The sequence below is a fragment of the Stigmatopora nigra genome, chromosome 20 (genome assembly GCF_051989575.1).
Source record: "Stigmatopora nigra isolate UIUO_SnigA chromosome 20, RoL_Snig_1.1, whole genome shotgun sequence".
Lineage (NCBI taxonomy): Eukaryota > Metazoa > Chordata > Actinopteri > Syngnathiformes > Syngnathidae > Stigmatopora > Stigmatopora nigra.
Window position 1 is genome coordinate 5,129,936 of NC_135527.1, and position 25,296 is coordinate 5,155,231.

At 39.8% G+C, this 25,296-nt stretch overlaps 1 protein-coding gene and 2 non-coding genes across 4 annotated transcripts; 1 reads left to right on the forward strand and 2 right to left on the reverse strand.

Moving 5' to 3' along the window:
* Positions 1–102: 102 nt before the first annotated feature.
* On the reverse strand, positions 103–184 carry trnaq-uug (transfer RNA glutamine (anticodon UUG)). The gene has a single exon. It is a non-coding gene; the product is annotated as a tRNA-Gln (tRNA).
* Positions 185–549: 365 nt separating this feature from the next.
* Positions 550–24,419, forward strand: LOC144213388 (uncharacterized). 2 transcript variants are annotated; one of them, XR_013329945.1, is made up of 3 exons: positions 550–962; positions 2,118–2,282; positions 24,151–24,419. XR_013329945.1 is itself a non-coding variant. In XM_077741830.1 (2 exons), exons 1-2 carry the CDS (start codon positions 827–829, stop codon positions 3,527–3,529), a joined length of 1,548 nt encoding a protein of 515 aa, XP_077597956.1. In that variant the 5' UTR covers positions 550–826; the 3' UTR covers positions 3,530–4,511. The 2 variants fall into 2 exon arrangements, 1 of the variants encoding a protein (XP_077597956.1); XM_077741830.1 differs by lacking the exon at positions 24,151–24,419 and having other exon boundaries at positions 2,118–4,511.
* On the reverse strand, positions 20,757–20,828 carry trnap-ugg (transfer RNA proline (anticodon UGG)). The gene has a single exon. It is a non-coding gene; the product is annotated as a tRNA-Pro (tRNA).
* Positions 24,420–25,296: the final 877 nt, after the last annotated feature.

The following is a 25,296-nucleotide window of genomic DNA, read 5'->3' on the forward strand; positions in this document are numbered from 1 at the left end:
GGGACTCAGCTCCCTCACCAATGGTTTCACATTCTGTCTTCCTGGTTAGTGAAGAGCCATAAGCACTAAGAACAAAATAAACATGTACAGTGCATGAATTAAAGGCAGTGGTGAGATTTGAACCCACGGCTCCTGAGAGACTGGAGCCAAAATCCAGTGCCTTGGACCGCTCGGCCACACTACCTCCAATCATGTTGATGGGGGATTGGATCAGTACATTGTAAATGAACCTTAAACACCCTTATAATTAAATATTGAAATATATTATCTGTTAGTTACAATAATATCAAACACAATGTATCGTTTAAAGCAAATGTTCTTAAAATCACCCAACTTTTTCCTCAAAATGTAGCTTTTCGATTTAGTGTCACGGCTAGCTAAACTCGAAATGGACTTCGAACTGCTCTCTTCACGCTGTGGCATTAAGAGACCAAATTTAACATTATCGCCCCCTCTGTTTAATATCTGAATTGAGAACCTGGCATGAGGTTTTGAGACAGTAGAGGGCGATCATGCTACAGTACGTTGGCTGCCTACAACCGTAAACCTAAAGAGGAAGAAGGAGTTGGGGTGTTCATTTCGGCTTGGCTAGGATTTTAACTTTTTGTTTGTGCGCCTCTTGTTTCTCCTCAATTTGATTGAACTCAAATGAAACTGAACCTCGACAACATATTCAACATCGAATAGTTTGTGGAATCGGAGGCCAGTCCTTTTTTCTTCAATCCGTTTTGGGAGTCGTACCTTAGCCTAGCCTAGCTGGCGGCTAACAAAGGAACACGTCGTCTGCATCAGTACGTCGTCAAGCGTGCACAAAAAAGTGTGAAAAATGCCCGCGAGAACGACACCCTTTGTGCAAAAGTTTCAGATGGAACTTTATGGCGTGAAAGAGGATCTCTCATGTCATCAACATTCTATTGTTTGCAAAATGATGCAAGTTAAAGTTGTTCTTCACAAACTCGAAGGTACGTTCACTTTTGACGATCATTATTGCATAATAGACCAATATATACTTTATGTTACACAATTGATATTTCATAATGAAATATTTAAGGGGGTGGCAATGTTGTTTCCGATCGTGACTTTATTGAATGAATCGAAGCACGACAGCGCTTAGCATTATTAGTAGAACTGAGAACGTGCTACAATGATAAACCACTAGATGTCGCCAGCTGATCAATATTCATGCCTTTAATCTGCAACATCTTCCTTTAGATTACTGTTCTCATACCTGTCAATTTGTACGTTTTATACGTATGTTATACGTTTTCTTACCATTTCAAATCATGTACGCCGTACACCGACTTTTGTATGGGGAAATACAAAAAAATCGCCAATATTTATGACAACCCATCTCAACGAGACCGTTTTGGCTAAAATCCAGATAGTTTCGTAGGCTGGTAGCCAACGACGCTACTGTCATCGATCGTTACTATTGTCACGGTATACCAGCAAAAAATTATCCTCAATCGTATGTATTGTTTTAGAGGTGTGTACGGCAATATCGGTAAAGGATGACATGCACATGCGTAGATATACATGGAGTAAATATCGTGGAAGCAAGCATGAAGGAGCCAGATAGTAAATAACGAGTTACCGCGCGTAAACACGTCGTACGGTGTTTGTACGGGGAATCATAATCATTTATAAGGGCAGTTAACGGCAGAGGTTGACAGGTATGTGTTCTGTAACTTTAAAGTAACCTTGTATTCACATAAAACATTACTGCCCACCATGATGTATTGTTCTGAACATGAAATATTCTTTTACAGTGGTACCTCAACCTACGACATGCTCGTGGTACAATGAAAATTTTGATCGAATAGTCCGCCCGCGATATGATCAAAATGTCGAGATGCGATCAAGCCAGGTGGCTATGACATGAGAGGCTGTTTACCATTGTAGCGCAGCCTTTTTTGGAACAACACACAGGAAGTCTTCCACAAGATGGGTAACTTCTGCAGCCTGTGACCGAGGTAGAGAATATGCAGAGTCACTCTTCCAAGCTTATCCACACAGTTCCTCAGAAGACGATCTGGGCGTGGCCATTTCTGTGAACAAGAAATTCAGTCATTTTATAATTAGAAAATGGTTAATCAATTATGTTTGTGTCCTTGCAGGTTTCAGAAATGATCATAGTGCTGATGGGCAGGAGTCTGTTGACCTTGAAGGGGAAGTTGAGCTCCCCCAAATCAAAGAGGAAAAGCTACAGTTCTCTCAGCAACAAATGGGAGACGAGAAACTTCCAATCAAAAGGGAGGAAGATGATTTCACCTGTTCACTTGGTGAGTTACTGATGAAGAAAGATGTTCTGGGTGTTGCCAGTGGAGGGGCGGAGCCTGCAAACACCAAAACAGGGCCCCTAATTAAAGAGGAGGAGCCAGAGTTCCCTCTAAAACAAATAGAAGAGCAACTTCCAATCAAAAAGGAGGAAGATCATTTCACCTGGTCACCAGGTGAGTCCGTTCAAATGGATTATCTGGGCGTGGCCAGTGAAGGGGCGGAGCCTGCAAACGCCTCAGCATGGCCCCAAATTAAAGAGAAGCCAGAGTTCCCTCAACAGTGCAAAAGAGAAGACCAATCTCCAATCAAAAACGAATGTGTTAAATGTTCAACTGGGGAATCTTTCAAGAGTGAAGACGATCTGGGCGTGGCCAACAGAGGGGTGGAGCTACTGAACGGCAGCTCAACAGAAGGATGGCGAGCAGAAAATGTAATTTCTCCTTTATCAGATGGCAACAAGTTGCTTGATGATGATGATGATGATGTTGATGATGATGATGATGATGAAGATATGAAAAATCCCAGCGGTGACAAACTCTGCAAATGCTTTCAGTGTGGGGAAACTTTTGGGAAAAAGTCTTCTTTGAAAATACACACAAGAACCCACACGGGTGAAAAACCATTTTCTTGTTCAGTTTGTGGCCAAAGATTCACAGTGAAGGCAAGCTTAACTAGTCATGCAAGAACACACACTGGTAAAAAAACATTTTCGTGTTCTGTTTGTGGTCAGACATTTGCACGGAAGGATAAATTAGAAAGACACACAAGAACCCACACAGGTGAAAAACCATTCTCATGTTCAGTTTGTGGTCACAGATTCACAGTGAAGGCAAGCTTAAAAAAACACGTACTAACCCACACTGGTGAAAAACCATTTTCGTGTTCAGTTTGCAGTAAAGCCTTTTCTACAAAAGAAAACTTAAAAAGGCACACAAGAACCCATACAGGTGAAAAACCATTTTCATGTTCAGTTTGTGGTCAAAAATTCACACAGATTGGACACTTAAATAGGCATGCAAGAACACACACTGGTGAAAAACCATTTTCATGTTCAGTTTGTGGTCAAAGATTCACAGAGAAGGGAAACTTAAAACGACACGTAGTAACCCACACTGGTGAAAAAACATTTTCGTGCTCAATTTGTGGTCATGCCTTTTCTCGACAGCAATACTTAAAAAGCCACACAAGAACACATACAGGTTTTCATGTTCAATTTGTGGTTGACGATTCACAAACGGGAAAAGCTTAAAAGCCCACCTAAGAACCCACACAGGTGAAAAGCCATTTTTGTGTTCAATTTGTGGTCTACAATTCACAAACAAGGAAAGCTTAAAAGCCCACCTAAGAACTGGTGAAAAATCATGTTCATGCTCAGTTTGTGGTCAAGGATTCAGACACAAGGGAAACTTAAAAGCTCACACAAGAACCCACTCTGGTGAGAAACCATTTTCGTGTCCAGTTTGTGGTAAATCACTTTCTCAAAAGCAAAACTTAAAAAGGCACACAAGTACACACTGGTAAAAAGCCATTTTCCTGCTCAGTTTGTGGTCGGACATTTTCCCGAAAGAGAAGCTTAGAAGAACACTTATTAACCCACACTGGAGAACAATGTTTTCCTGCTCAGTCTGTGACCACAGATGCGCTACAACAGCCCAATTAAAAAGCTGCAGAATTCAAAAACATTTCCAGGCGCAGTTAATGTTCCAACATTTTCACATTAGGGAACCTAAAAAGAAGACTCGACAACCCACACAGGAGAAAAGCACCTTTTTGCTCAATTTGTGGCAGGAATATCTTAAAAACACAATTGCCCACATTGGTCAGAAACCCTTTTCCTGCTCAGCTTCTTGCCAGAGATAGAGTCGTAAGGATAGGCTTAAAAGATGCAAATGTGTTGTGACAAGCAATAACCAAGGACGGCTTTGCTTGCTTTATCAAATTCTGCATGAAAGATCATTGTAATCAAAGTATAATTGTATTTTGCATTCTGAAAATCATGTTTACACTTTTTAACGTGTAATAACAATCCACACTTCAAATACAGTATTACCTTAAGATACTAGTTCATTGCGGGATTGAGCTAGTATGTCAATTGACTCGTATCTCAAGTCAATTCTTCCCATAGAAATGAACAAAATATAAATGAAGTCATTTCCATCCTAAAAAAACATCAAATTTGTTCTAATTTACTACCGACTCATTTGGGAACCATCTGGTAGGCTCATATCTTAAATTTGTCTCGTATGTTGGAACAGTTGTGTGTCAAAGTATTACTGTACAGACGCTCCCCTACTTACAAAGGAGTTAGGTTCCGAGCGCTTGTTCATAAGTTGAAAGTGTTCATAAGTTGAAATTCTTCAAATTGAAGTTGATTCAGTGCTATATTTTGTATTATAATTCATGTTTAATGTCTATATAAGTATATTGAGGGTTTATATAAGTGCATTTGTATGTTTAAGGCTTGTATAAGTAACCGGCATTGGTTTGTACTGAAAAAATAATTTAATAAAATGGAGAGAATACATACAGTACTGTATACATACATTAGAGCAGGGGTGGCCAACCCGCGGCTCGCGAGCCGCATGCGGCTCTTTGCCCGGTTTCATGCGGCTCTTACGTCCATATCAAAGTTTGTATTTGTGTTTTATTTGCGTGTGCGCTTCGCTTGAGTTCAATACGGTAGTTTCGTCCAATGCGCATGTGCTTGGGATGAAAATACCTCAAAGTTTCCCAGTAGGAGCAAGGTCATTTGAGTAAACGTTTTTGACAGAGTGGGAGAGCTCCCGTGAACCAGAAGCGACAATGAACGGCGTCGCGCACACAAAAAGTATCCCAAAGATCGAGCGTCGGCTGAAAAAGCCACACCCCCTGCGAGGCAGACCAAGGCGAGAGTGCTCAGCCGGGAGCAGCCAATAGGAGAGCGAGGTGTACACCCACGTGGTGGGCGCGCTAGTTAAAAGCCATTCATAATAAATGACAGCTCACAAGGAGCGAATGTTGCGCAAAAATAGGCTCTGATTTTATGACAGAAGTCCCACTAAGTAACATGCATAGTAAAAGAAAAACGCTATTGTAAATTATTATATTTTTGTTTGTGGACTTGGTTGAACTGAGAGTTTGTCTGTGTGAGACAGTGCACACAATGTTCATTGTTGATAATGACTGGCCTGTGCTGTTATTACTGTAGGAGTCAATTTATGTCATTACTATGCTGGTGTGTGACATTTACAATAAATCTGGCTGAGCAAAGGTATGTGTGTGATGTGGCTCTTTGCGGTAACACAGTAAAAAATGTGGCTCTTTGCGGTAACACAGTGAAAAATGTGGGTCTTGGTCTCTGACTGGTTGGCCACCCCTGCATTAGAGAGAGATTTACTAGAAACTGGCCGAAAGAAACTATCTTGAAGCTATCTTCTTTTTTTTCATCATAAATGATGCGGTAGCACTGTATGGCATCATTCAATTGATTTGCAACCTTTGTGCAACGTTCAATGTTTAAGTCCTGCTGCTCGATCTTTCTGTTTATAAATGGTACTGACGGTCGAACGATTCAAGTTGTATTCCCGTGCAACGCTCACCACTTTCTCACATGCATCAAGGTTGTTTATTATTGCCGCTTAGGATTCAAATGAAATGGCTTGCCTCTTCCTTGCACCTCCCTCACTAGAAGCCTTTTTCGCTTTTCACCAACCATATTGAATAATGAGTGCACCGGATATTTAATGATAGAAATGAAAAAGATTCTTTGCACACTGGAGATACGCTACGCACTTCTGTATTGCAACGAACTGGGCAGAGGAAGGTAGATGCTGGGTGAGCTGAGCTCTTACAGAGCCAGGCGTCGGTATTAGCGGCGGAAAGAAGCACTACTCAGAAAAAGACGCGCAATACAAAATCGAACTTATGAACATTCTTCGACATCAACGCAATTTGCAGATATGTTCGTATGTACCGTTTGTTCGTAAGTAGGGGATCGTCTGTATAATAAAATTCAGTGTTGTTGAAGATTTTATTTACTTCACAATTCTATCCGAAATAGTAGAGCCTAAATTAGGAAATTACAAAGTAAATAATCAATAATGTGATGTAAATAATATGGAAAATGTCTTTACAGTTAAAAACGAAATTTGAAAATTGCAGTATTTGTCTATAGAATTTATTTGCAAATCTAATAAGAATATTGAGTCTTATTCAAACTTAATCCATTTTAATGAAAATAAATGATATATTGAATCTAGGATCTAAGAAACATTAGTAGAAATATGGTGTGAAAGAATGAAATTTGTCAAAATAATTAAGTAGTACAATGTCCTTATACTTTTGTCATATTATAAGTCATATTGTCATATGTTGTGTACTTCCAATAAAGCTCTCTTTTTGGTGAAAATAATTTTGGGGTCTTTTTGTTGAATAAAATCAGCCTTCTAAATTCAAAGGTGACAAAGAAGAGAAGCGTTATTTGCGTTATTAAGATTTAAAACGTACTTTTTTTTAGTTATGCTTCAAAATAAAACATGAAACAAAAGGAAAGGACTAATTTAAACTTCAATATGGTAGATTTAAGTGACTAAAAATGAGGAATATAATAAAAACGCGGATCCAAAAGGCTGTGAGTCTTCTTCTCTTGTATTTCCGGCAGTTGGGCGTAATGCTGCCACCTAGCGGCGAGACGGGGTTTCTGTCTAATCAATACGATAGTTTGAAGTGTTTGAATTTTTACGGGGTTTTAAGGCAATGTGCTTTTTATTTCGCGCTTTTTGTTTCTTATTAGCCTCATGAAAGAATCCACCAAAAGTATCGGAACAGAGCATTTGTTTCATTTCCTTTCGAATTTTATGAACGAAGGCTGAAACCTAGCTTAGCCTGGCATAACTGCGACATAAGGGGACAAACAAGGCGATTAGGATCAACGCATCATCGAGCAAGATAACAACAAACACCAAAAAAAAATCAGGTAAATGGTTTTATTACTCTCATAACTCAAATAGATGATCATTTGAATATTTATAGATTTATTTTCACCCTGCGTGGTTGAGGTTCATCATGTAAACACAGTCGAGTCTGATATTTGTTTTTGGTTACGTGACAACTCGGAGTCAGCTGACCCAGTTTTAACGTCAAAAACACGTTTTCCTGATGTTCACGTATACCAAAACTTTGTTTTGGGCTTTTACACGGGTGTACGGTTCGGTTTTATCAGTCGTACCGGAGGAAAATATGACACCTCTAAACCAGGTATAGAGAACCTAAGGCTCGCGAGTCATATGTGGCTCTTTTGTTGGGTGCGTATGGCTAATTTATAAGCTAAAAGCCCAGCTTTAATCATAATTTTTATATCATTAGACCACCGTGTGAATGCATACTCGTTGATTATCATGGATTAGCAGCAGTGTAAGAATGTTATTAAAAGATTTAAGTGAGTTTTGTACTTTTAAAAGCGGTGTTTTTTTTATTTGAAATTCTGAGTATGGCTCTCAAGGAATAATATTCCAAAATTAGGTATATTTTATGACCCTCTGTCAATAAGGTACGTGAAAATATAGAATCTTGCTTGTAGTACAAATACACATAGTTTTAGCAATAGCACCCATACATTTAGTACAAGGACACACAAGTGCACGCAAGTACACATTCTTTAGTCCAAGTACTTGTAGTACAAGTACATATCCAAACAAGAGCAAATGAAAGATGAGAAAGCGGTAATTTGACCACTAGAAGGAGCTGTTTTTCAATTGTGGCGTCCAGGACAACTTAATAAATTGTTGATGAAAATTACGTTAATAATAGAAATTCCAAGTTCAGTCGCGTTATCTATTCTCCGTTACTGATTGATAATTAATTTACTAAGGATTTTATTCTGACGAGTGTATACTTAATATTAATCACTGTCGTTTTGTATAAAGTTAAATAATCTTTCAGTTGGTGCATTGATTACTTTTTTCCCCAATTGGCGATCATTAAAACAGTGTTTATTGAAATAGCATTTGTTTTCAGATGAAGATGTATTACAATGACAATGTCTTTTAAAAATGGACAATATTGAGAAACCATACTGGTGTCCTGTTTACTCTGTTTTCATTTCAAAAGACAGATTAACATGAATGAAAACTGAAATAAGCAAAGAATTTTGCACACAATGACATTTCTCCACCTCGCAGATATCCACCCAGGGCATTGTCTCGACCACCCGGCGTCCGCTCGTCTCAAAGAAGAAGAGAAGTCGCCATATATCAAAAAAGAAGAGAAAGAATTTGTACTCATCAAAGTGGAGGAAAAGTTTGAACCCGTAAAAGAGGAGAAGGAATTTAATTACAGTTGGGAACCCCCACATTAAGGAGACCCCACCCCCCAATGTTAAAGAAGAAGAGACGGACATCCTCACGTGCACTTTTGAGCCTTTAAAAAGGGAAGACGACGGTCTGAGCGAGGCCAGCAGCTGCCCAACGGAAGCACTCAAGCTCATTGCTCCGCTAACGGATAGCAACGCCGCTACGTCGTTGGACACCAATGACGAAGACGAAGTTCACAATGCGGCCGCCGCGGACAATAAATGCTCACAGTGCGGGAAAACCTACGGAAAGAAGTCCAACTTGAGGAGGCACATGAGGAGCCACACCGGAGAGAAACTTTTTCCCTGCTCCATTTGTGGGAAGAAATTGTCTTCCAAGCAAAACCTAACCAACCACACCCATCTCACACTGGTGAGAAACCTTTTTCCTGCTCGGTTTGCGGTAAGAAAATGACTTCCAAGCAGAACCTGACACAGCACACGAGAACACACACTGGGGAGAAACCTTTTTCCTGCTTTATTTGTGGCCAACGATTTGCGGAGAAGGCTAAATTGACGATCCATACCAGAACGCATACTGGGGAGAAACCTTATGCCTACTCGGTCTGCAGCCAGAGATTTGCGCACAAGAACTCCTTAAAAATCCACCAAAGAACCCACTCGGACGAGAAACCGTTCTCCTGCTCCGCGGGTGGGGAAGGATTCCCTGCCAAGTCAGATTTAACAAAACACACGAGGACCCATACCGGTGAGAAACCTTTCACTTGCTCACTGTGTGGCCAAAGATTCGCTCAGAAGGAGCACTTGACAGAACACACGAGAACCCACAGTGGCGAGAAGCCCTTTGCATGCTCATTTTTCGGTCAAATCTTCTCTTAAAATGGGAATTTAATGCCACATACAAGTACCGACACTGGTGAGAAACCTTTCTCCTGCTCAGTTTGTGGTGAAAGATTGTCTTGGAAATATCAGGTTAAGAGACACGTGTGTGTTCGGATGGAAAATGGTGACCAATAAACATTTTAGACATTCATGCTGATTATTTTGGTTCGAATTATAATATTATTTTCCACCAGTATAAATGTGACAATAAACCAAGTTGCCATTTTTTCCGGACTATAAGTCCAACTTTTTTTTCATAGTTTGGCCTGCAACAAATACTCAAGTGCGACTTTTATACCATATTTTGTCACATGTTAGCTGCCTCCGCATGTAAGTCTTACCTTTAAAATTGCCTTGAAATCATTGAATTTGGGAATTTTTCTCGTATTAGATGCACCCTGATAGGTTCATTAATAATTACACTTCTGATATAATTATCAATCACTGCAAGGAGACATCTTATTCAATTATTGACATTTAATTAAAAAATGCATCTTTGGTAAAACCTTATAAGGGTAGATACATCAAGACTTCCTCCCGATCTCCAAAGTATCTTCTCGAACAGTAATTTCTCGTACGGCTTTAAAGCCATAAATCAAAACAATTACAAGGTTATTGATTAATCCAACATGCCTAAGCAAACACAACATCTGTAACTAGAATAACAATTAAGGTATTTAACAATAATAGAAAGGGGAAACTAAGAACAAACTTCATTTGAATTTAAACAATCACGCCTTCATTTGGCATAACAATTACAATCACGCCTTCATTTGGCATAACAATTACATAAAGAAGTGCAAAGTGTGTCACTATGTAGGAACACTATGTGAGTATTCCTGGGAGTGATTGATATCCATCTGCTGGTAGCAAGAGTCCTTGACGACTCTTCGCTGCAAACGCGGATCAACAGTCCTCGGAGCCAGGGACTGGGTGAGCTGTCGAATGAACAGTCCTTGTGAGAGGACTAGGTGACTGGTTACAACCCCAAGTTCTCTTTGGACAATTGGAAGAATTGTTTAACAAAGAAATGATTAAATACACCCATATATAATAGTATTACAGAATAAACCCAACATTCCGCCGTTTTTATAATATGTATGTTATTAATTATTTTATAGTAATCGCAAAAGGAAATATCAGGTGACTGCTATTTTACCCGCCTACTCCTTACTCGCATGGCTGGTCTGAAAAAGAAACATAATCATGTTTGCCCAATTGGTCCTCGGAATTACCATACTCCTGGACTTCACTGCTTTCCCTGGTACATTTAGAATTTGTAGAGGCATTTGCAGTAGTTATAAGTCTACTGCAGCGCAAACAGGGGATAAGACAACACCCATACAATGTCAAGGTAGTAGCAAATATGGCTTCAGAAAACACAACAGATATGGCCAAATCCTTACATTTTCCAACGCTCTTATCCCACCAGTCTGTCCAAGCGGATAATTCTACTCCAGAATGCTTTTTCATATTGTGGTTTAGGGCCTGCAGGCCATTAATGGCATTGGTGAAGGACCCATCAGGTGATGTGTTGTTGGGTATGAAGGTGCAACATTGTTCTCCATTTTGCACACACACCCCTGTTGGGGATACTAGCCAACACTTCAATAAACTCGAACACAGGAAAACACACTGAGGCAGATAGAATGAAAGTTAAGGCCCGTCTGCAGAGGCGGGGGAGTCAACAATTCAGAGGCCCGAGAGCGTGACTACTCTCCAAGCTCCTCAAAGCGATCTCCCGCTGAAAAGCTGCTTCAACGGTGGTTTTAATAGAGATAAGACAGTTATCAAAATGGGAGGCATTAATACAAATGAAGCAGGTGGAGTACAAAAGGTGTAGTGCACATTTTAACCAATAGGTTTAAATTAAATTCTATTCTAGTAACTTTTAATACATCATAGTGAAAAGGGTGCAAGATTAAATAAAAGAATACAATTCATATATCACACAAGATATAATCAATCGGTCAGAGATCAAGGTGGAAGAGGATTTGGAAATTTGAAATTGATTTCTGAAATTGCCAATTAGCCCTTTTCAGGGATGCAGCGATAAATTATGGGACAAAAATATCAAATGAAATTTTTGATGAGAATGCAGCAGCAGTATTCCAAATGTGAAACTTGGCGTGAAGGAACAAATAATCTCTGAAATGGGGAATTTGGGAGCAATGAGAAGAAGAAAAACAATTGTACATCAGTTTACTTGGGTGAGCTGCCATATTGAGTCATGGGAAGTCCTATCTCTCGACAGGGGCAATGGTGGCCTTAGTACGGTACCACTACACAACTTATGGGTTTAATTGTTTGTGGAAATTTTTGCACATCATTCTTAACGTGCGCTCAGCATATCAGTGCACAATACGGAATTCCAAAGAACCATTGATAGTTATAGTGATAACAGCACCCAAATTGTGTAAACAAAATAATTGATGGTATTGGCAAAAGGTTCCATATTTTGCTATGACATCACTGCGCGTACATAACAGATTTAACCATAACATATGAAAATAGTATTTGGTACACCATACAAAACGTTCACTGCACGATTGGAACTGGATGATGAGGCTAATCTCATTAACTACATAAAAAGAGAACCTTTTTTTAAGAAAACGCATTGAGTTGGGGTGAGCAGAAGGAGACTGTGCTTCTCAACAGGAAACGGACTTGACCAACGGTGGTGCCAGGAGACTGGGTGCTCAACCTGAAGTATAAAGAAGAAGCACTGGCCGACCCAAAGGGGGAACGTCCAACTTGTTGCTGACCAACCATTAGACATGATCATAGCCGAGAGGGGTATGTGGATCCACCTTTTGCACTGTAAAAAGGTTTTCTCAGTTGAAATGTTTGGGGAGACAGGTGAGAACAACTTTCTGATGAATAAATTAAAACGGCAACCACTCCAATATTGATTGGAAATAATATTGCAGAGAGCAATGCCATAAACCATAGGGAACTCTTTTATATCGGTTTTATTGTCTCCATATGTGTCCAAATGTGAAAGTGATTCAACTGAGACTAAACCTTACAAAGGGTTAAAAAAAAAGACCAGACGAGGGTAAATACGATCGGATATAACAGCAACTCCCTAAATCACCATTCTTTGGGGAAAGTGTTTTTACCAAAAAAAAGTGTCCTGCTTGTAAAGAAAAGGAAAAATATTGAAACGGTGTCCATCCTGTTACGCAAACAGTGAATGACAAGCCAATTTTTGTGCTACCTACCTGTTTGAACCTTAAAGGGCATGGTCTGAATCTGGTGCGGTAGATGAGACATTGTGTGCCCATTGTCCAAGACAAACTGCGCCACTGATTGCATGTTTTGGCTTATGGTGGTGAAATTGTACAAATAAATTATATAAGTCCTGTTAAAAAAGAAATAGGACTATGTGTTGGTCCCTAACCAAAGCCGTTGAAGGCCTGCAGACCCTGAACTGGAAACAAAGAGGAACTCTTGTGGAACTGTCTACTTTCTGGCAGACTGGTGGGATAAGGCCGATGGCAAATGTAAAGAAAAAAATGGCCTTCATTGAGGTGAAATCAATGGCTGTTTTGGCTATTACTTTAACAATGTGTGGGTATTGTCTTAGCCCCTGCTTCTGCTCTTTGCTAGACCGACTTATGGTTGATGCAATTGCTCTAACAAATTCCAAATTGGAAGGATTGTATTTTCTTACTAGACAGCCTACTCGTGATAACATTGATGTCCAGGATTATGCAAATTAGGGAAATTAGTTGAACAAGAATGATTTTGTTCTTCCTTTTCAGGCCAGATATGCAAGTAAGGAAGGGCTGGTAAAGATCGAGAGAACGGACTTCCCCCAAGTGTATTTGCCATAAATAAAAAAGATTATGGGATTGCGTTCAAATACATAATAACAAGGTAATGTTAGGGTTATCATTATTATATATTTACTTATAATGAAGAATGCTTTGCTCTATATAGAGTTATTGACATTAAAAAGTCATTTTAATACATCTCTTGCAATAATAATGCTTGCTCCTAAGTTAACCGAAACAAATTGAAGGTCAGTCCCCTTTGCAGCTGGACTTCTCAAAGCTATTGTCCACACCGAGATCTCTTGGGAAGATACAGAGGACTTTCAATTGTTTTGAGAAACATCGGCTTCTGAAAGTGTGGTTCACATCAAGCTCTCTTAGGAAGATCCGGAGGACATACAATTTGTTTTTTGACTTCTGGCAGTGTTGTCCACAGCCCTCCCTCGAGATGATCTGACAGACCTTCAATTGTTTTGAGAACTGAGATACATGTGATAGATCTGAAATACAACTTTAGGAGCAGGTTAAGAAAGAGTGAGATCAATCTAATATGAAAAAGATTTATTACAAAGTTGCAAAGTGGAGAGTGAGAGCTCTAACAGTGGAGTCCTGTTCAGCGCGATTTTCTTGCAACTCTCTCCGAATGAACAGTGGGTCCGTCTTTATCTAGGCAAACAGGTTAATATTTCTAAGACAGCAATGTAGGACAACGTTTATGTATAAAAGTTTAGGCTGATATGGTTAGATATTTGCAGCGCAAAGTTGTATACGAACAATATTTTTTATAGCTCACTGAAAATGCTGCAGCCTATCTTACTGCTTATCGTGATTCGAACAAACAATTGCAAGGTCAGCTAGTTAGCCTATCTTGCATTCCACGATCTTAACAAACAATAGTAAAACCAGTTCGGCCACCTGGCTCAACATAACCAAACAGTTATTAAGCCAGTTGGCTTAGTCTATCCCACAGCATGTTGTAAATCTTATGTAGTAAATAAGCAAGAGAGGCATCGATTCGATAGAATGATCTGGGACGGAGACGAGTCAGGATCGATTCTCTCTTGCAAGACACCGGTTATGACTCAGATGCCTGTTTTATTTGTGTGCATTTGTGAATGCCTATTGGTGAACCTATCACTTGCCATAAAGAAATACTCTTTTTAAGATAAATCTGAAACAGATGAAGTTCAAGATGCCCCTTTTTGAGAAAATCATGGTAAAATACCAGTTAAAGTCAACTCTCGGTTTGCTTCCCTTTAGAAAACAAAATCAAAACTAGATGAAGGCAGGGTCATTGGTGCAGTTTATCTTGATCTCAAAAAGGCATTTGACACCATTAACCACCAGATACTGCAAACTAATTTTAATTTCTCACCAAGCACGCTAAATTGGATTGAATCAGACTAACAGAAAAACTGTTTTGGGGGGTACCGCAAGACTCAGTGCTAGGTCCACTGCTTTTCAGTCTTGAAATAAATGATCTGCCAAACTGTTGTGCTCGGATTGTCACCTCGCAAATGTCTGCCGATGTTGCCATTCTATTTGTCCACATGAAAAAAAAAACATGCTCATCTCTCATCTTGTCTTCCTCTTATCCCAAGTCGAGTCGTGGGTACAGCAGCTTCAGCACGGAAACCCAGACTTCCCTTTCCCCAGCCACTTCATATAGTTTTTCCGGGTGTATCCCAAGGCGTTCCCGGGCCAGCGGGAAGACATAGTCTCCCCAGCCTCTCCGAGGTCGGCCCCGTGGCCCCCTTCCGGTGGGACATGCCTGTTCAGCTGCGATAGGCTCCGGCACTCTCCGCGACCCTAATGCGGATACATTGCGGTTCAGAAAATGAGATGAGATGAAGGGGAGATTTATTCTTTTAATAAAAAAATGTATTTAATAAAAATGTATTAACATTTCACAAAAAAATTATTTATTTTTGCCAGATCCGTTAGACAGGGAATACTCTAAATCAGTGGCCAGCCAATCGCAGTCTTTATGGAACCACCGGCAAACACCGCATGGCAGATTTACCTTCCTGCAGGGTAATGTCCGATGGTCTCTCGTTCTCAAAAGTTGCCGTTGATTAATTTGGTCCGTTTCAAGCAAAAGGGGCAAGAGGCCTAATAAAGAAATGCTCTAATTGGAATCATTTACTAGTAAGCCATGAGACAATTTGCAGTCCAGTTTGGTTCTTTTTGTTTAGAAGACTAGATGAGTAATTTGCTCTGTAAAATAACGGGGGCAGGCATTACCTGATTTTGTGTAACAAAAATGAGAAAAGACAGTGGACTACACTTTTGTGCTACTTCTTTGCAAATATTGACATTTTATACAAATCTTATACAAGCGCGTCTCTGGTTCAAAATGACAAGAAAGCTTTTACCACTATTGCCTGAGTTATTTGTTTTTGCAGAGCCTTGATTTTAATACATACAGCTTTTCCAACTGAAAGTCAACATTGATTTACTATGTAACAATCTGTAAGACTCGCTGTTGAGTCAATTAAATCAAGTGATTAAAGGCATATTTCTTACCCTTAGTTCTTAATGTAATCAATATTTAATGAATACTCAATATGTACTCACATGGATTTTTAGCAATCTACTGTGAACATTTAACTTCAAGGGCTATTATATTCATATCTACTGTGTATGTCTTCCTATTTTGTTCAAAACTGTCAACCAAATTCTCCTCGCACGCAATTCTAAGGGTCAAAATTAAAATAAAATGTTATAATAACATCTATGTGAATTTTGTAATAAGATTTTGTCATAAAATGAAAATAAGTAGGAAAACACTAGACGGCGTCCGTGTTTCGATCCCAAACCAGGATTGAGTCGAAGTGAATGCAGATGAAGTAACCACTGAGCTAAACCAATGCGACAGTGCAGGTGGAAAAACGACTATTTATATAATCTGATTATATGAATACCTGTCAACTTGTACGTTTTATACGTATTTAATATGTGTTTTTACCATTTTAAATCATGTTAGCCGTGCACCGACTTTTGTACGGGAAAAAAAATATTTAAAAAAATCGCCATATTTATGAAAACCGATTTCAACAAGACCATTATCGCTAAAATCGAGATAGTCTCGTAGGCTGGTAGCCAACGACGCTACTGTCTTAGATTGTTACTATTGTCACGGTATACCAGCAAAAATTATCCTTAATCGTATGTATTTTTTTAGCGGTGTGTACGGCAATATCGATAAAGGAGGACATGTGCATGTATAGATATACATAGAGTAAATATCGTGGAAGCAAGCATGGAGGAGCCACCTAGTAAGAAACGAAGAACTCAAGGATTGGGTCGACACCAGAAAGAATGGGAGCTACTTTAAGGTGAATATGCTGACTGGATTAAAGCATCGTTAAGAGGCACTCAATTCTCACTCTGTGTCCCTTGCAATATTTTTGCAAGGGACACAGAATGAGAAAAAAAAATTGTACAATCCACTCGCAGAAACTTTCACGTCTTTATAAAGACGTGAAAGTTGCTGCGAGTGGATTCTATGATCTGAAGAGCCACTTTAAAACTGCCGGAAACGTGGAGAATGTGGAAAAAAAACAAATCACTTTTCCCATTAACCAAGTGTGACATGGTGAAGTGAGTTAAGTTATAAATTATTGCATGTGTGTGTTACGATCACGTCGCGTAGTGCGACGCGATCGGGGGGGAAGGTGAACCCAGGTGCGGAGTCGCCGAAGCAAATGGAAAAGGGGAGGCAGATATGTTGCTCTTGTTGCTTGGTTTAATAAATGGAAAAAACATAACATAAACAACTGGCTTGATCACTTACTAATACAGAAAAGAAACATGCAGCGTAGCGTGGCGTCAAGTGAACGGCATGACAAACGTGGAAACACAGGGAACCTTCAACAAAAACCATAATGCTCAAATAGCCAAACAAAACCTAATCACCTAATTAGCCACGGCTGATAACCATGATGACATCATGCCAGGATGGGCAATCAAGCCACTCCTGACAGTGTGAGGTTAAACTAGTTTTGGGATAGATGTTTATCAGTCTTCGATTATTGATGCCTCCAGCCAAATAGCAGGGGTATGGATCGGTATTCGATTTTTTATGTCTGGGCTCATGTAGCTGAAATGCGGGGAAATCTTCAGGCATTTGAGTAAAAGTTGGCTTGAAGATAGAAACAACTGACCTGTCTGATTTCCCCCTGTGTTTTAATGGTATGTTGTTTTGTTGTAGAGACCGATTGAGTGTGGGGTTTGCAAGAGACAATAGTTAACATGTGAGAAAGAACATAATGCTTAGTAATGTTTGTTTACTTTTTATGTGTGTGCATGAATGTGCGAATCTCGGGTGGAGGACATGTATAGCCTCTAGCAAGCTACCTTCGGCCGCCATTATACTGTTAGCATGATAGTCTGCAGTATATGACGGTCGTAGCAAAGGAAGCTTTGCTATTGATATTTCACGAGCCTCGAGTAGAGCACATGTAATAGCATTAGCAACGTACCCTCGGCCGCCATTAGCGTTAGCATTGTGATGTGTATGTGTGTATGACGGTCGTAGCAAATGAAGCTAATCTATGTTATTGAGATTCCTTTGTTTCAGGACTTTACAAATTCCGAGCAAGAACAAATCCTGAAGGATTGTCCGACACAATGGTCGTCTCTAGAAAAAGTGGTTGAAAGAACATTGTCTCAGTACGAAGCACTCAAAAGCTACTTCGCTAGCCATGCGGATGTTGAAAGGGCAGGTAAAGTGAAAAACATCCATGATCAACTTCAAGACCCTTTTACTCTCCTCAAACTCCACTTCCTCAGCTTCATCCTGCCTCAAATAAATCAATTCAATATTGTGTTCCAAACAGTGGCATGTATGATTGGAGATTTGCTACCAGAAATGGAATGACTCTTAAAGAAACTTTTGGTGAAATATGTGAAAATGGAACATGTCAAATCTGCTGATAATTGAACTGTGACAACTGTTGCTCACAAGTGAGACCCTAATTAGAGCAGATAAAGACTGCTAAATCATGCACATTGGCTTACAATAGGAAGCACTGAAGGCACAGTTTGTTGCATTGTAAACTTTTTAAATTGAATAAAAAACTTTGTATGCAAATTACCTTTGTTATTTCTATTACACTGTCTGGTTACCGCGAGTAAACATGCGTCGTACGGTGTTTGTAAGGTTTTTGGTTTTTTTTAAAGGGGAATCATAATCATTTAAAAGGGAAGTTATCGGCAGAGGTTGACAGGTATGCTAAATCGAAAAGCTACATTTTGATAAGAGGTTGGGTAATTTCAAGGACATTTGCTTTAAATGTTACATTGTGTTTGATCTTATTTCAAGTAACAAACAACACATTTCAATATTTAAATCTAATGGTTTTTAAGGTTAATTCACAATTTGGTGATGCACAATCCCCCACACAAATTTGTTGAAGGTAGTGTGGCCGAGTGGTCCAAGGCGCTGGATTAAGGCTACAGTCTCTTAGGTAGCGTGGGTTCAAATCGCACCACTGCCAGTGGATGATTTTTTATTTTTATTTTTTAGGATGGAAACTATAGAGAAGTATTTCTTACTATCTTGTTTATTCTTTCATTGCCTTTAAATAAGGTGCATCTGTATGTGTCTTGAAATCAAACTTATAACCTTCTTGGGTCAAATTGAGAGAATAAAATAATTTGCAATGGCAGTCGCTCCGTTGCCGGTAACCGGTCAAATAGTCCCGGGGGCTATTTAGCCAGTGACCAGCCAAATAGCCTATATGACCCCATATAGCTATTAAGCCGATGTGACAGTATATATTATTTAATTCTATAGTAAACCCCTTACCCTCCTTTTATATTTTCACAACTTGTCTCAAATAACAGTCCACTATCTCAGCATTATATTAATATTGTGATAGGTTCATTAATAATTACACTTCTTTGTAATTATCAATAACTGCCGGCAGACATCTTATTCAACTATTGACATTTAAATAAATAGATTGGATCACGGATAAGAACCTTAAAGGGAGGTACATCAAGCAACAAGGATTTCCCCTTCACTCAAAAGCATCTCCTCGAATAGACATTTTCGTACGACTCTTATTGCCATGAATCAAAACAATTTACAAGGTTGTTGATTATTTCATAATGCATAAGAAAAAACAACATCTGTAACTATAATATCAATCAAGGTATTCTACCAATAACAAAACAGGACACTAAAACCAACAACATTTGGATTAAAAACAATCACCCCTTCATTTGACCTAACAATCATATAACAATTACATAAAGAAAGACCGAAGTGCGTCACGAGGTATGGCCACTATGCTGGAAATGGCAGAAACAACATCTTTGTTATAGGCCAGTGACCCTGGCTCCGTTGCAAAAGAAAACAATCGATCTCGAAGCCCCAGATTGGGTGAGTTGCTGTATAAACAATCCTTGGATAAGAACTCCACGTGAGAGAGGACTTGACAATTGTATATGACCTCGAGCACTTTAGGAATAATAAGAAGAATGATTTAACAAAGAAATGAATTACTACACATATATGTATAAAAGTAATACAGAATAAACCCAACATATTGCTCTGATTTTTCTTTGAGTCATCAAAACACAGGGATATGACTTTAATGTAGACTAAAGGCAAGGTCAATCCATTATGAGGATTGACATTTGGTAATATTTCTCCCATTTCTAAAGCAATACTCAATAATTGGCAGCTATTGCCTGCCAACTTTACTTACTTACTTTAATACACACATTAATGCGTTAATGGTCTTTTTTTCTGTTTATGTTTCATATGTACTGTTAACAGATGCAGTTTTTTATAAGTATCGTATCTTGTGCTGACCCGACCCATCTGTCAGATTTTTAAAGTCAATGTGGCCCGTGGGCCAAAAAGTTTGCGCACCCCTGCACAAGACAGACGAGCCAGGGGTGCCCACACAATGACACTTTTTTCCTTAAGTGGGTAATGTCCCATATGACCCCGTCATAGATCATAATTCGACAAAACCAGGGCTCGTCCAGGAGTTGGTCCTGGGAAACCTGGCACCACTAAACCATCAAGCCAGGGGTGCCCATTGCCTCACACTTTTTTTCTCAAGTGGCCAAAAATAGGACTCATCCAGGAGTTGGACCTGGGACCTCTCACAGACTCAAACCCTAAGCGAGAATCATAACACTAGCCAGATGTCCTCATAGAATGATGCTTTTTTTCTCAGGCTTATTACAGCCCCTAAGACCCCACCATAGTTCACCATTTGACAAATCAAGGGCCAGAAGTTGAACCCAGGGACCTCTCACACCCAAAGCGAGAACCATATCACTAGACCAACGAGCCAGGGGTGCCCAATGAGTGACACTTGTTTTCTTTCATGGCTAATCTCCCATATCAGCCCATCATAGATCACAATTCGACAAAGCAAGGGCTCGGCGAGAATCATACCACTAGACCAACAAACCAGATGTGCCCATAAAGTGAAACGTTTTTGTCAGGGGAAGTATGTGACATATCAACCCCCATAAAAGATCACAATTCGACAAAGGTAGGGCTCGTCCGGGAGTTGGACCCGGGACCTCTCGCACCCAAAGCGAGAATCATACCACTAGACCAACGAGCCAGAGGAGCCCATATAGTGACACTTTTTTTCTTGGATGGCTGATCAGGTGAAGTATGTGACATATCAACCCCTATCATAGATCACAATTTGACAAAGCAAGTGCTCGTCTGGGAGTTGGATCTGGGATCTCTTGCGACCTAAGCGAGAATCATACCAATAGACCAACTTTTTTCTCAGGTGGCAAATGTGCCATATCACCCCCATAATAGATCACAATTTGACAAAACTAGAGCTCGTCCGATGGTTGGACCCGGGACTTCTCGTATCCAAAGCGAGAATCATACCATTAGACCTACGAGCCAGGGGTACCCATACCGTGACACTTGTTTTCTCAGGTGAAGTATGTGACATTTCAACCACGATTATAGATAACAATTCAACAAAGTACAGGCTCATCCAGGAGTTGGACCCTGTACCTCTCACACCCAAAGCAAGAATCATTCTGCTAGACCAATGAGCCAGAGGTGCCTATTAGGTTACACTTTTTTTCTTGGATGGCTGATATCCCATATCACCCCATCATAGATCTCAATTCGACAAAGCAAGGTGATAGGTTCATTAATAATTACACTTTTCTATAATTATCAATCACTTCAGGCAGATATATTATTCAATTATTATTATAATAATATTAATATAATGTGCATCTTTGGTCAGGAAACCTTATAAGGGTAGATACATGGAGACTTCAAGACTTCCTCCCGATCTCCAAAATATCTCCTCGAACAGTGATTTCTCGTACGGCTTTAAAGCCATAAATAAAAACAATAACAAGGTTATTGATGAATCCAACATGTGTAAGCAAAAACAACATCTGTAACTATAATAACAATTAAGGTTTTTAACAATAATAGAAAGAGGAAACTAAAAACAAACTCCATTTGAATCAAAACAATCACGCCTTCATTTGGCATAACAATTACATAAAGAAGCGCGAAGGGCATCGCGATGTGGGAACACTATGCAAGTGTTCCTGGAAGTGATTGATATCCATCTGCTAGTATCAAGAGTCCTTGACGACTCTCCGCTGCAAACCCAGATCAACAGTCCTCGGATGTCAGATAAACAGTCCGTGTGAGAGGACTGTGATTGGGTACAACCCCGAGTTCTCTTCGGACAATTGGAAGAATGCTTTAATGCTTTAGAGAAATTATTAAATACACTCATATATCATAGTATTACAGAATAAACCCAACATTCCGCCGTTTTTAATGATATGTATGTTACTAATTGTTTTATAGTAATCACAAAAGGAAATTTCAGGTGACTGCAATTTTACCCGCGTATTCCTTATTCGCATGGCTGCTCTGAAAAGGAAAACAATCATTTTCGCCCAATTCATCCTCATAATTCCCGTACTCCTGGACTTCACTGCTTTCCCCGGTACGTTTCATAAGCAGAGAATATAATTTGTGTAATTTAGAATTTGTAGGGCCAATTGCAGTAGTTATAAGGTGGCTTAGCAAGGAGCACGAGGAGTGGTAAGGGACCCATCGGGTGACGTGTTGTTCGGTATGAAGGTGCAACGTTGTTCTCCAAACATTTTGCACACACGCCCCCTTGCTACACAAGGATCATATCCACCGCTATGCGATCCTGGAACGCCATTAGACTGGTAGCTGCCAGTTGCTCCTTTATGGCCACAAATCCCTGTCCAGTATAATTTCCAGTTTTTGGACATTGTACTGCAGGTAATTTATTCTATCTACATTTTTGTTTGGGGACTTGGTGGAGCTACTTTGGTAAAAGGGTGGTCTCAATTGAAACATTGAGGGGACGGGTAGGATAAACTTTCTGACTTAATAAAATACGGGAAACACCAATATTAATTGAAAAGATTATTGCTCAGCAAGCAATACCATAAAACTATAGGGAACTCTTTTATATTGGGTTTGACGTCTCCATATGGTTTCAATTGAGACTAAACCATCTTACAAAGGATTAGGATAACCTACCAGACAAGGGAAAATACGATGGGGTCTAACAACTCCCTCAATCACCATTCTTTTGGGGAAAAGTGTTTTTACAAATGAAAAAACGTGTCCTACTTGGCAAGAAAAAATATTGAAACAGTGTTTATCCTGTTACGCAGTAAATAGGAAGTCAATTTTTCCACTGTTTAATCATTTTACCTGCTTAAACCTTACAGGGCATGGTCTGAAGCTGGGGGCGATAAATGAGACGTGGTGTACCGGCGTTCTAAAACAAACTACACCCCTGAAACCACGTTCTGGCCTATGGTGGCGGGGTGGTAGATAAATTATACGACTCCTGCCGAAACGCGGCAGGACTAGGTACTTTGGTCTCACTGCTCTTACCGGTGTCTGTTTTTCCATCCACAGTGGAGGAGATACAATTGGCGGATCAGAATTCGGAGGAGGTGAAGGGTCGTCCCTCCCGACATCGTCGAGAGGCATGGAGGGAAGGAGATCCAACATACATTGATGCGATTGGCATCCCCCGGGGCGTACCAGATGAGTATAAGCTGGCTAATCAGATCGCAGCAGGTTGGGAGTCTATCTTCCTTCTAATCACCCCAAACAAAAATGTGGATAGAATAAATTACTTACATTACAATGTCCAAAACTAAGAAATTATATTAAACAGGGATTTGTGGCCATGAAGGAACAACTGGCAGCTACCAGTCTGATGGTGTTCCAGAATCGCATAGAGGTGGATATGATCCTTGAAACAGGGGGCGTGTGTGCAATGTTTGGAAAACAATGTAGCACCTTCAAACCGAACACCACGTCACCCAGTGGATCTCTCACCAGGGCCATTACTGGCCTGCAAACACTGAACCGCAATATGCAAGAGCCTTCTGGAGTAGATACGTCCGCATTGTCAGATTGGTGGGATAAGACCTTTGGAAAATCTAAAGATTTGGCTACATCCTTCGTGGTGACTATAGGCACAATTACCGCTATCCTAACATTGTGTGGGTGATGTAGTATCCCCTGTTTGCGCTCCTTGCTAAGCCGACTTATAACTACTGCAATTGCTCCTACAAATTCTAAAGTACATGAGTTGTATCTTATGGGACGGTTTGGGGAAAGCAGTGAGGTCCAGGAGTACGGTAAATCCGAGGACCAATTGGAATAATATAATTATGTTCTTTCTCTTTCAGACCAGCCATGGGAGTAAGGAGTAGGCGGGAAAAATCACAGTCACCCGACATAACCATTTAGTGATTACTAAGAAATGATTAATAACATACATATTATAAAAACGGGGGAATGTTGAGTTTATTCTGTATTACTATTATAAATACATTTGTATTAATTCATTTCTTTGTTAAATCATTCTCTTTCAATTTTCAAAGTGTTGCGAGGTCACGAGTATTGCCAAGTCATCTTTAACCTGGACGGCCTGTTCCAGGATGGTTATACAAACAATCCACCCAATCTGGGTCCTTGAGATTTGGTGGGCCCTTGGTGACGAGGCCAGGGCTATTCGGCCAATAACAAGAATGTTGTTATCGTTATGTAACCGTACACTTCGGGTTTTTCTGTATGTAACCATTATATGATTATGATTATATGATATGATTCTTAGGTCAAGGAAGTTGTATAATTACTCTAATCTAAATGTTGTTAGGTCTAGTCTCCTGTTTTTGTTATTGGTAAAATATTTTGATTGTTATTGTAGTCCCAGATGTTGTTTTTACTCATACGTGATGGAATGATCAACAACTCTGTAACTTGTTTTGATTCATGACAATAAGAGTCGTAAGAGAACGTCTATTCGGAGAGACGTTCGGAAATTGTAAGAGGAACTTGCTGAAACTCTCCCCTTAGGAGGTTTTTACCTATTGTTATCCATTTCTATTTAATTAAATGTCAATAATTGAATAAGATGTCTGCCTGCAGTTATTGATAATTACGGACGAAGGTAATTATTAATGAACCTAACAGGGTCGTAGGCTAATATGTTTCCCCCTACATCACGTCCTGTGAATCTCTCTCTGACTCTGCCCAATCTATGTTTCAGTGAGTTATTTAAGGCTTTCTCCACTTCAGCTCCATTCAGGTTATAGGATGCCACTAACTGACAGAATTTTCTGGCCTATTGTTCCGCATTTTCTTCCACATCTCCGAGTCCCTTGCATGCTTCCAGGCATCGGGCCTTGGTCCAAGGTCGGTAGGCCAATAAGATTATTTTTTCAATGTCCTGTACACGTTTCACACACTGTTCTTTCCATATTTTCAACACCGACCACTGTTTCTCAACTTCCTCACTTTTCTTTTCCTTCCTCTCCCTGTCCTTTAACAATTCCCTTTCTAAGCACATCAAATCTTTCATATCCTTCATATTGGGACAGAAACCATGTTTCTTCACCAACCTTGGCAGATCCAGGCAACTCCCTATACCTTGCATTTGCATATATTTCACAGCCGGTAACTCCCCGATTTTCATTTTGCAGTCTGACAATAAACCCACTTCTTTTGTTACTTTCTGACACATATTA

Excerpts from the sequence above, each read along its gene's own strand:
- LOC144213388 (XM_077741830.1), top strand. The coding sequence starts at position 827 with ATGCCCGCGAGAACGACACCCTTTGTGCAAAAGTTTCAGATGGAACTT. Across the intron at positions 963-2,117 it reads TGTTCTTCACAAACTCGAAG|GTTTCAGAAATGATCATAGT; the intron begins GTACGTTCACTT and ends GTGTCCTTGCAG.